Below are 12,865 nucleotides of genomic sequence, written 5' to 3'. Positions count from 1 at the left end.
ACAAACATTAGTTTTATTAAACATAAGTTTTATTATACACTGGGAAACCAAAAATTTTGTGTGACTTGCTTTATTGCAATGTTTACTTTATTGCAGTGGTCTGGAACCACACCCGCAATATCTCCAAGGTATGCCTCTATAAAGTTTTAGATGTGTATGTGCGTGTGTGTGTGTTTTAATTTGGTAAGGTTCTCACACAGATCTATAAGAAAAATGCTGTACTGAGACAGATAAAAGTCCAAAGGAATGTACAAAAAAGGAAAAAATGAAATAAATATACGAAAAAAGTTCAACCACAAAAAAATTGAAGCATACATTAAAATGCTAAAATAATAAGAAACATTGTATCTATAATATATCAATAATTTACAACAAATGAGATGTAGTGAAACTGTTACCCTCATATATTACTGATAATTCATACATCAGTGATGACAAGCAGCCCTTTTGGAAATTAATTATCAATGTATATATACGAAAAGTTATAAAAATGTTCACATTACTTGACCATTAATTTTAAATTTAGAACTCTATACTGAGGAACTAATTCTAAATAAAGAAATACCTATAACACTAAAGATGCATGATTATTTAATTATAGGTTAAAACTACAACAGAATAGCCACATAATAGAATATAATTATATAAACATAAGAAGTATAAATGCTTAAAATTTTAATGAAGGTTATTACTTAGTTGAAGGATAACCACAGGTTTTAAATTTTTATATACTTACCAGTGTTTTCTAAATTTTTGAAAATAGTCGTTTCATAGTTTAGAAAAAGTTAATTTTCTAAATTGATTATAAATTCCATGAGGGCAGTGACCAATCAAATATTATGAAAAAAACTTAGCTGAATTTTAAAATATACATAGGTGATGATATTAAAGGAAAAAATACAGGAATAAATATGGATATAAAAAATATTTAGCAGGAAAACACTGGAAGAAAAACCATCAAAATATTAATAGCATTAAGGTGGCAGTACTACGTATTCTCTTATTTTTCTCCCAAATTTCTGTAATACAGACACAGATTAAACACAGATTAAATACATAATTATGATTAATTATTAATACAGATTAAAACTAAACATAACTATGTATGTAATTTCCATACCACATTACAAACTAATTTGACATGTGTAACAAGTAGAAATAAATGTACTGCTTACCTCTCTTTCATCCATATTCAACCATTGTTTTGGATCTTCTTCAGTAGCCAGAAAGGCTATCAATTCCAAAGCAGTAAGACGAGTTTGACGTCTTGATGAGACAAATATCAAAACAGGTTTGGCTGGAGAATGGCTTCTAATTGCTGTTGAAAAGGTGTGGAAAATCAAATGGTAAACCTCTTATACCAGAATCTGAATTTCATTAGAATATCAAATGAGTACATGAAAACTAATGGTGTAAATGATTTAATGGAATTCTTAATTTGGCTATGAAATTAGGCATTATTTGTGGTACTGCGTGGATCTGACAGCATACTGGGGAAATGACGGGAAAGGAAAGGTAGCTGGCCCTACCTAAGGGAGAATACTGCCTGGGTCAGGGAAGACTGAACTATCTTGACTCCTGGTTCTGCTGTGAACTGCCAAGGAAGGAGACTTATAAAATGAGACTCTCTGTTAATAGCTGTATATGGATATTAAAACTTAGGTGGCGTTTTCTATTTCTGAGTTGTATTTCACCTATGCACCTATGCAATGATATTACAGACTTAAGTGGTCCTGGGATGTGGAGAGAGAGTCAAGTCCTGGGGGGTGATGAAAAGCTACAAAAAAATTCCTTTTATTTTTGTCTTGTTGCCAGTAGACGGAAAAATTAAGAGAGTTTGTATCAATAGATCAGTCAGAGGTAAGTCAGAAGAATGTTTTCCCTGTTTTTCTAAAAACGTATGCATCAGGTTTCAAGTGGGAAGGTAAGAGACTGTAGAAGAGAACTGAAAAGAATCCCAGGCTTGAATCTCTACCTGAGTGAAGGCACAGGAGGAGACACACAGAAGATGAGGACTAGATAATGAGACCGAAAAAAAATTACTTAAAGAGCCACATAAATCATCTGACCTAACTGGAGGTGAAGTTTCTTTGCTACGCAAAGGCTCTAAAATGCTGATAAGATGTTGCAAGTAGAATTTATACTTATGTGTACACAAGTCTCTTAAAACAGAGATATTTAAAATTTTTATATAGAAAAGTTCAACCTCCCTGTAATTTCCTGTTTGAAATGTGAGCTGCAGAATTTCTTTTTACGGGCTAAAAAACAAGGTTCATAAATGGAAATGTTGACATGACCTTGACTATATTTATACCCTAAGAGTGAGAAGTAAAGCTATCACAAAATCATAAATCTAAACTCAAAGACATACAGTGATCCACTCTAGGTATAATAAATAGTTTATAAGGATAGCTACTATACTGATATCTTATCTAGAAAAGTGTAGGTGTAGGTTATTTACTGTTGATTCACATAATACGAAACTCTTCATTTCAATCACTGGTAAGTAATCAGCCATTCCTTAAATAGAGATAAGCAATCTATAATATATACTATGAAAAATAAACATTCACAGTTTATCAGAATTTATAGAATGCAAATGGTAATGCTTTGATAAATCATATTAGAGATGCAATGTTTAAAATATACATATTAGTACAATATTGGTATCATTTGTCCACATAATCATGAATGAATCTGCCTCTTTTTTAAACCTTAACATTTAATGGATTTTTGCTGCTGCAAGAACAGGTGTGGCTGAACAGCTCACGGCAGATTTATTGTTCATTAGTGATTTTGTACAATGCTTCTGTGGAGGTGTAAATAATCTGAACTGCCAAGATTGGTCTCTAGTTCACAATCAATACTTTGCTTCTGTCATAAGGCTAATTACAGCAGCTAAAAAGTCACCTCACAACTGTCACCTCACAATCAACAGCGGTTCACATTAGAGAATTTATTTTGGAGGTTATTTTTAATTGATATAATAAATATTCCTTATGCAGCCTAAACAAAACATGTTTCAATAAAATACGAGTGTTATTCTTAAATCTTTTCTGCTTTCCTAATTTGTTAGAGAAAAACAAAAACAAAACACATAAACAGAAGCGCTGTAAAAAACAAGTGCTGAAATTTGTGAGTTTTATGGTTGCTGATAAAAATTAATACTATGTGATTTTTTAAACTTGTATTTTCTATTTATCATTTGTTCAAGCTACTGCCATAAGAAAATACTTAAATTAATTTTAAGGATAATTTGATTACTTTTAAAAACAACATATATTTATTCTACTACAGAGACATCACTTACGAAACCTTTCTAATTTTCAATAGTTAGTTTAACATATATTTATATTCCTTAACAGTTAAGGAAAATCGTTTCAGATATCTATAGAAGTTGGAGCAGTATCACCCTTTCAAAGAAAGCTGTATCATTTAGAATGCATCTGAAGGCTACCATACAGAATGGTTGGTATTTCATTCCAAGAATCTGAAGCTTACCCTGAAATGTAGGCTTATTCATGCTAGCCATACGAGGACAGTAATGTTGGCCTGGGAAGCCTTGAATGTGAACTTCTAGTGGAACTGGACGTACTGATGGTCGGAAGTTGAACAAGCCCATCTAGAGTAAAAATGAGAGAGAAACCATTTCCAGTTTGTATACTTTAGTTTATAGCGTTACAGCGTTTCCATAACATGGTCCTAAGCCACACTATTAAATGCCTGATTTATCAATCTTCCACATACCTGACGAATATTGAGCCAGTCAGCAAGATCTCTGGCATTAGCTAATGCAGTAGATAGTCCAACTACTCTAACAGGCTTTTCTGTGTGGGATGAGATAAAATTTGTTCGAGATACAATGACTTCTAGAACAGGGCCTCTTTCCTCCCCTAGGAAACAGGAATAATGCATGTTAATCATTTAACAAGTCCTGCTACTGCGGGTATGAAGAGTCGAAGTCAGCAAACTGGATTCAGATACAGTAGTACCCACCTAGCAGATGGATCTCATCTATGATGAGAATAGTGACTTGCTTTACATAGTTCCTGTTTTGCCAGCTTCTGCTGATTCCATCCCACTTCTCTGGTGTGGTGACAATAAGGTCTGCCTTGGCAATGGATTTCATATCAGGAGTTACATCCCCTGTTAGTTCAATAACTCTGGAGAAGAATAAAAACGGTCCCTTTAATTTTTCAGGTAACACATGAGCTTGGAAAAGCAAAAATACATCTTTCAAAATAAAATTTTATTATGCTTAAAACTACTTTATCTCCCTTTGATTTCTCAAATTTTCTGAGTTGAGTCCAAAATAGATCTTTTGGAATAACTCTAAGATGATTTCCTTCTATAAAATGGAGAATGTACAGAAGCAAATCACTGAAATCTAACTTTTATGCAGATTTGGAAGAGTGTCAAACTTTGCTTTGATTATGTTTATAAAGTCTTTGCCCTATGTGATTTTACAGAGTTGAACTCACACCTCCTCCATATGTTGGAATAAACACCTTGCTAATGAAGGAAAGTGTTAACTTATTAAGAGAAAAGGAGGCATTCATTAAGAATATGATTATGCATAAGCTTTATTTTTCTTAGGTTAAAATTTTCTATAGATACTATAGGCAAATTCAAACATATTAGGATACAAACAAGATAAGCTGGGACAACTATGTGCCACCCCATTCTGAGAAGATCCCAGATTTATAGTGAGAAAGAGGGAAATCTGAAGGTTAACTCCAAATTTTAAATGATCACTAAATAATTTTTTTATCTGTTTTAACATTCAAAAAACAGAAAAAAGCCAAGATTAGTTTCTCCAAGTATAGCAGTCCCAAAGCTTTTGCTTATTTCTATTCATTTTTTTTACATTCTACTTATTATTTTGAATATATAATACTTTCATATGGGTCAAAGAATATATAGTAAATAGTCTCTGTAACATGTATATTCTCTGGTCATCTAGTTCTCATTCTAAAACAACCACACACTTATACTCTTCACCATTTTTTAAAAACAAAAGATGAGATACTAAACTTAAAAATTTTTTTAACAGTATCTCTGGAGATCATTTCCTCAGTATATAAAGAGCTTATTCTTTATAGAATAATACAATATTCTGCATTGTGTGAATGTGCCATAATTTATTTAATGGCACTAAATGGCACTCCGAATGATACGAAAAAAAAAAAAAGATACAAATCTTATTTTTCTTTTGTTTTTGAATCTAAAAACTTTGAGAAAATGACTTTATCAAATAAAAGTATAACTAAATTAAAAGCTTTCATTTTTCAATCTTAAAACAATGGGAATACTGTAATTTTTTAACATTTTAATTACAATACCTTTAAATAAAGACTATGAAAATCACTATAAAAGCATTCAAAAATTTTATACAAATCTTTCATTTGTTGATCTTTTTAGATTATTCAATGTGTATCTTCTGAAAAAAGTAAGAACTTACTTTTTGCCAAGTTTTTCTTCTATTCTAACTTTCCAATCATCCATTCTTTCACGAACTAGGGCTTTTAAGGGTGCAATATATACTGCCTAAAAGGGGGGGTGGGGTGCAAAAAGATCTCATGAAAACAGTGACATCATTTTGAAATAAAGGCAAACTCAACAAAATTTATCAAAATACAACAGTATGGTCTAAAAATGTATCTTTTAATATGAAAGATTTAAAATTTTAAATTAATGGAAAAAAGTCATTAACTTACTCAAACTACATAAGACATGAATATAATACATTATAAAAATACTGATATTGACACTTTAAAATATATTTTTTAAAACCAGCAGTGGTATTTTCGTTAGGTAATTTATAATTAATTATCTTTTAATATAATGTGAAAATTAAAAAAAAAATTCTGAGACAATGCATGCCATAAAGAAAATTAGGTTCTGATGAAAATAACAGTTTTTATCATCAAGAATTATCTGAGCTGTAACTCTTTCATGAAAAAAGGTACTAATTTTGAAATTCTGAAGGTAAGTAATCTGGTTGTTTAAATCTTAATGCATATCTTATGGAAGATGCCAGTGCCGGTCATACATTTTAGGTATTCTACCTTTTAAAAAATAAAGATAAACAAAAAAACCTGGTCTTCAATAATCCAAACTTAAATACAGATTATTCACTGAAAAAAATTCTTTCCTTTGTAAAATGTTTCAAATTTAAAACAGAGCTCTCCTATTGTGTTAACATCTCTCCTAATGGATCAACAACCACATAATAAACTGAGGAGGAGGAAAAATTACAGCTAAGCTGGGAAGAACAACTGCTAATTGGAAATCACTGAAAAATGAAGTTAAAGGGTTTCTAAAATGATGAATAAAAGAGCACATAATCATAATCACAACATATGAATTAGCTTTCTTGAAAAATGTTTCTAAAGTGTTGAGTACTTCATATTTCAAGAAAGCTTAAAATCAACACTTACTTGACTTGTCACATTATTTCACATTAACTGACAATATCATGGCCATTTGGAGAAATGTGGAATAAAAGCTGCCTCTGTATTTCCTGTGTGTAATCAAGTTGTATTTGTTAAAGTATTAGTGTTTCCTTCATAGCCAAAGGATTTGATTATGAGTCATTGTATTTCTTATAAATATGGCTATGAATCAGGTATCTTACAATGAAACTGCCTTTGATTTACAGATATCTTACAATGAGGAAAGGACATGTGAGCACCAATATGTACATCAGAAATCTAACTAAAGGACCCCCGAAGTTTAATATATATTTCCTTGTGGCCAATTATTCTAATACTGATCTGTGCCTTCCTGGAAAATTCACCAAGATAGTGACAGATCTATTAACTGAGTCCTGACAGTATATTAGGACTGTCCAGTGTACAGATTATGGACTGTATCTTCTAATTGAATGTAAGCATGTGATTCTTTCCAACTGACCTTTGAAGTGGGGTACTTATTGAAGACTCTGAAAATGGCTAATTCAGCTGCCACAGTCTTTCCTGATCCAGTGGGCGCTCCAAGGAGGACATTGCAATCTGTGTGATATAGCGTATGAAATATCTGTGTTTGCACAGGGTTAAAGTGGCTGAAGTTGTACAGAGCTTCATATGCTTCACATCCCAAAGCCGTGATTGGTAAAGGTTGAAGATCCAGTAATTCTGAAAAGATTCAACAGGTACTGTAATACAATAACTGGAAAATATGCACAGTATTGAATACTGTTTCTTAGAAATAAATTATAACAACCCTTAATTCTTTAGAGGGAAAAAGGATTAACAATTTCTTATATACTAGTTATAGATCTCTTTACCCCTGTTACCACATTTATAAAATTGACATATTGGACACTTTTCTGGGGGAGCTCCCTATAAGATGGCTCTAATGATATATCTTTCTCTTCCAATCAGGAAAGTAATTGAATGACAAGTGTATGAAAATATGTATGTTCTAGAAGAAAACTAAAGCTACCCTGATCTGTAGAAAAAGGAAAGTCATTTGCAAACTTCAGTACTAGAATGGTTACTTATAACAAATTACTTTTCATCTGTTAGACAACTGACAAAACAGAGTGGTTGAATGAGCTGTTGTTCTAGCCAAGGCAAACTAACATAAACTTAAAATGGTTCCAGGAAGAAACTGAGGCGAGAGTTTTAAATCAGAGCATGACTGGTAAATAAGAACTGTGTTGAGAAAACATTGAAAAAAACTAGATATAATTGTAAATCATTATGTAGACTAGAAGACAAGGAGACTAGAAAATTAAAATGAATTAGAAAAATAAAGTTAAATCTTAAACCTAGATACACTTGCACTTGACAGTCATTTAATTTTCCCATAATCCAGAAAGGTATCAGCTGGAAAACTGGAAGGCAGATTTAATCCCAGGTTTATTCTATGGAGGACAATTCTACTCATTTGAAGTTTGAGTAAGTAGGAAAAAAAAAAATCAATAAGGGGACATGGTGGTCTGTATCCTGAGTTAGATTTTCGTAGTGCAGTTTCAAATTGGAAAGTATGGAGAGTTCTCTTCTCAAAAAAGTTTTTAAAAGTAAAAAAGCTAATTTAAAAAAAATTATCATTGCCCCACCGCTCTACTCAATTACATAGGAAACTGAAAACTAACTACATGTCTCTCATACCAGGTTACAATCTCCTGTATTTTTTTGTAGCACTGAAAATCAAAAAGGAATGAAGTTTAAACTTGCAATGCTAATCAAAGCATAGATATATTCTTAATAAAGACTAAAAAAAAAAAACCCAAACACTTTTGGCATTTATTGACAATGCTAAATTAAGATGCTTTACTTCTGTAAAAGATGAAGATTTTTCTTGGCTGATTTGGGCTCAATGGGATGCCTATACAGATACTTTTGGCCAAAAAGAACTAGGAATCATTGAAGTTACATCATGAATTTTAATATCAACTGATATGTCATGGGTCATGGTGGTGCATTTATTGCTTTTGAAAATGGAGTCAGAAAATCAGTGAATTATATAAATAGGGTAGTATGTGCTTAGTCAGTCAACAAAGAAGTAATTAAATGAGCATTAGAACATAATACATGTTAAAATCAGGTATTGTAGCAAAAGACCTAGTAGTGATGTCGGTAGCATATATTTTATTTATTTATTTATTTATTTATTTATTTATTTATTTATTTATTTATTTATTGAGTTACAGTCAGTTTACAATGCTGTGTTATATATTTTAAATTAAAGCATCAAGCACTTTTATATATTTTGAGATTCTAGATATCACAAAGCATGTCTGATGGAAGAAAACCAGAAAAGTCCTCCTCAACGAGTAGATGAGTAGATACTGCAATCTCATTATTTTTCTATGTTGACAAACTTTTTAGTTTTTCCCTGTCAAGGTATCACAGTGGTATTAAGCTGTAGTCTACAGTATCTCTCTTTAAGATATGCTAAGACAAAGAGCAAGGTACACATTTGACAAAACTGACAACAATTAAAGTCACACTGCCTATGTTACTTTCCCAAAAGACTGTCAAATAATGTGTTCATTAAAAGTAGTAAAAACTAGTATATTTATTTTGAAAAAACAAAGAGCTTGTCTTTGGAAGAATTATATGAAAAAGGGAATCTGACTTTCATTTTTCTATAAATTAAGGTCCTTCTTGAAATCTATACTCATCCATTATGAATTCTCAATAAGAATAAACTTAATATACTAATTGGTTAATAGTCTCAGGATATTACTGAAATAGAATATTTATAGGGCACTTAGAAGTATTATTAAAAACATTTACTTATGAAATTTTGCTTCTTTAACAAGTCAACATAGGAAGGAACTCAATCATATTATGAAAATCTAAAATGGATTTGTGTCAGTTATGACAATGAAAGGCACTGTTTATACACACGCACACACACACACTGCAGATCGCCATATACCCTTTTATGTCAGTATGGAGGAAAAGAACCAACATAAAAAGCATACGTTATTTTTAGACACAAGCTGACTCGAGGTGTAAGTGAATCCATTCCGCAGTGATACCATAACCGGACGCTTTAGCATTAGCACTTTTTGGTGTGGAAACATACCATATGGAGGAGAAAACCCTTACAATTCACTTTGGTTAATTTAACATACTAGAAGTAAGTTTAACAGTAATAAACACAAGGAAAAAAAGGATATCTCAAAAGTTTCACAGAGAGTACAGATTAAATGACACTACTTGCAATGAAAAAGGAAGGAGATATGGAGAAATTATAATGATTATATGTAAAAATAGAGATGAAGACATAATAATACCAAAATAGTTTCATGTTAGTTAGACTATAAGAATTGAATTAGGCTTAGTTTAATATTTTTGGAACTCAAAAAAAATTAAGGTCTTCCATGAGGGTCTACATAGATTTGATTTTGTAAAGTCTCTTTTCAAACTATATTGACAAATAAGTTGGATTTTTACGCAGATTCAGACAACTTTAAAGCATAGATACTTTTTAACATTGACTAAAACAACAATTTTGGAAAATCAATGACTCAAGTTACTATTCAGTATCTTACCTGTATGGGGAGGATGTCTCTCTGGCAGAATTAGATGTTGGAAGTTGATAATACACACAGCCTCAGCTCCTAACCATCGATCAGACACCGCTCGGATATAGTATTGGGAAGGCAAAGGCTCAAAAATAGGTATTGTAAACACTAGTAGTTGAGCTTCTTTACTAATGACCTAATGTGAAATAAAGACTAAAATGAACATGGCTATTCTAATAGCATAAAGGCCTTATTAGTTGCTTGTTAAAATAATGCTATCTACAGTAATATGTACTAAAAGTAAAGAAAATATTTAAATATCTTGGATTCCTAAATAGCTGAGATAGATACTTCAGAAACCTGTAGGTGGTTCCCTTCTGAGGATATCTGATGTTACAGAAGGGAAAACATATACTCAATTTATATTATTTACACATGCATATTATCATGTATTAACACATTACTAATTTGACTCATTATCAGAAGTTCCCAAACTTCATTCATTCAAGTACTTAACTTCATAATTTTTACCAAATTATTTACTTGATATTTTTCTTTAAATTCTTTCACTACCATAAATGGAATAACAGAACACTTGGCATAAACAGAAGGTGATCATGAACACAAATGCAACGAAAGTAGAATATTGCTATGAAATTCTATGGCTGCCCACTCAAGCCTAAAGCTTGCTTTCTGTTTGATAAAAAGAGAAATTAGGAATGAAACATCACAGTTAAAGATAGTTATAACAAAATTGAGTCTTTCTCTTGGAATTTATATAGAACTTAAAAAAGAATGCCTTTTTCACAATGTGATTAAATACTCTTTAGTACTGTGTTTATGTAACACCTAAAATTATTTCTTTATTTAAAAATCTTATTTATCCCACCCATTTGACATATTCCACCCCTCTGGAAGCTATACCTTAACCCATCAGAAAGATTACAATTCAATTTTTCAAATGAAAATCACACTGAATATATGAATAACTGCTATAGCATTTAATTACTATTTTCTTTTAAAACCAGAGACATAAAAAATGATAAATAAAGCTTTAATGGCACTGTGAAATTATAGAGAAATAGGTAAAAACAGTAATTATTTTGTTTATATTTTCTTCTTAATGATAGCAACATAAGAAGGATAGAGTCACATGTACACATTTACCTGTTTTTTTAGAACTAGAAAATACTCTGAATGATAAATATGATCATTTGTAGGATCTTCCACCCAAATCCACCAGGGTTCTCCTACTGTCCCATGGACCTAGAAGAAAAATAGTATCCTAATTCTATATACTGTAATTCAAGTAAGGGATACTGTTGTTTGCATACCCAGCACCCATCCCTCTCTCTTTTTAACAGATTTATTTACACGTAACTTACACAACAAAGTTTATTCATTTAAAGTCTACAGTTCAATGGTTTTAATATATTTACAAAGTTGTGTGATCATCTTCATATTCTAATTTTAGAACATTTTCATCATCCCCAAAAGAAAATTTGTCTTCCCCATCCTCCCAACCTCCAATCTTTGATAACCACAATCTACTTTCTTTCTGTATAGATTTGCCTATTTGGGGCATCTTATATAAATGGAATCATATAAAATGCAGTCTTTTGCGAATGGCTTCTTTCATGTACCATTATGTTTTCAAGGTTTATTCATGTCATACCATGCATCAGTACGTCATTCTTTTTTATTGACAAATAATACTCCATTGGCTAGATAAACTGTATTTTGTGTGTTCATTCCTCTTTTTTTTTTTTCTATTCCTAATAAAACCTAATCTTGTTTAATATTCATCTGTCTCTCTCTCTCTCCTGCAACTCAGGAGAAGGTAACCCCATCTTTCAGGATAATTTTGGTCAGCATAAGCTAATCAGCTTATGGTATCCCTCTTACAACAACTTGTGGTGAGGGACAGGCACATGCCCAATACTGGCCCAATTAGGCTGAAGAAAAGGTCTTTTGGTCCATGCTCTGGGCTGGTGAAGAGGGTGTATTTTTCCCTCTGTTAAATGTGAACAAGGAAGCCTGAAAACATTTGGGAAGTAGCCAACAGTGTCAGCAGAGCAAAAAGATGGGAAGATCCTCAGCCCAGAATAGTATCATTAAACAGAAGACTCAATCTTATCTCCAGGGCCTATTCTACCTGTGGATCTTTCATTATGTAAGATAATGTATCTTTTTTTGCTTAAGTAAGTTTGAGACAAGTCATATTTGCTATTCTCACAGCCAACAACGTTCTGATAAAAGCAACTGTGACAACAACTAAGTACTCATCCTACTAATGAATTAAACCAAATTGTGGGAGATTTATTATGGATATTGTCAGAAGAAAACAAGGTGAAAAATATAAAACCTTTGTGCTTTACAAAATATAAAACTTGAAATGAGTTTATGGCTAACTAGTTTTATATTTCATGCAATTTTGTATTAATAGAAATATTAAATATAATTTTATATCATCTAGTCCTCACAGAAATTCTGTGAGAAAGATAATTATTATTATCATAGATGTTTACAGATGAGGAAACTGAAGGAATGAATCATTAGGACACTTTAAGACCAATGGTAGAGTTGGGTTAGGATTATGGTTGGGTAATTTTTGAGTACACTGCTGAACAAAATGCATCCACTTTTAAGATGTACTAATGTCAGGTAATGCAGAAGATATTTACTTACATTAACTAGAAACTTACAATAACCATGTAAAGTAGGCATTGCTTCAACACATTTACAGATTTACTTGTCTTCCCTGACTGGCTTCTTGAAAAAAGGATGGAGATTTACTTGGCTGTATCTATAATCTCTTTTCTCCTGTACTCTTTGCACAGTAACTGGTGCAAAGACAGGCCTTAAGAATTATTGACAGAA

General features: G+C 31.6%; 1 protein-coding gene across 3 annotated transcripts in view; it reads right to left on the bottom strand.

Moving 5' to 3' along the window:
- The window catches only part of ASCC3 (activating signal cointegrator 1 complex subunit 3), a 302,695-nt gene that overhangs the window by 86,090 nt on the left and 203,740 nt on the right, over nucleotides 1-12,865 (bottom strand). For all 3 annotated transcript variants that reach the window (XM_010989648.3, XM_031456078.2, XM_064486823.1), the window contains 8 exons: nucleotides 11,153-11,251; nucleotides 10,013-10,181; nucleotides 6,916-7,136; nucleotides 5,462-5,547; nucleotides 3,997-4,163; nucleotides 3,748-3,893; nucleotides 3,502-3,622; nucleotides 1,176-1,318 (listed from right to left, as the gene is read on the bottom strand). In XM_010989648.3, the coding sequence (XP_010987950.2) occupies nucleotides 1,176-1,318; nucleotides 3,502-3,622; nucleotides 3,748-3,893; nucleotides 3,997-4,163; nucleotides 5,462-5,547; nucleotides 6,916-7,136; nucleotides 10,013-10,181; nucleotides 11,153-11,251 (1,152 nt within the window). The remainder of the gene's footprint in view (nucleotides 1-1,175; nucleotides 1,319-3,501; nucleotides 3,623-3,747; nucleotides 3,894-3,996; nucleotides 4,164-5,461; nucleotides 5,548-6,915; nucleotides 7,137-10,012; nucleotides 10,182-11,152; nucleotides 11,252-12,865) is intronic.

This window comes from Camelus dromedarius, chromosome 6 (genome assembly GCF_036321535.1).
Source record: "Camelus dromedarius isolate mCamDro1 chromosome 6, mCamDro1.pat, whole genome shotgun sequence".
Lineage (NCBI taxonomy): Eukaryota > Metazoa > Chordata > Mammalia > Artiodactyla > Camelidae > Camelus > Camelus dromedarius.
The sequence above is the reverse complement of the archived record's forward strand: the minus strand, read 5'-3'. Positions and strand labels throughout refer to the sequence as shown.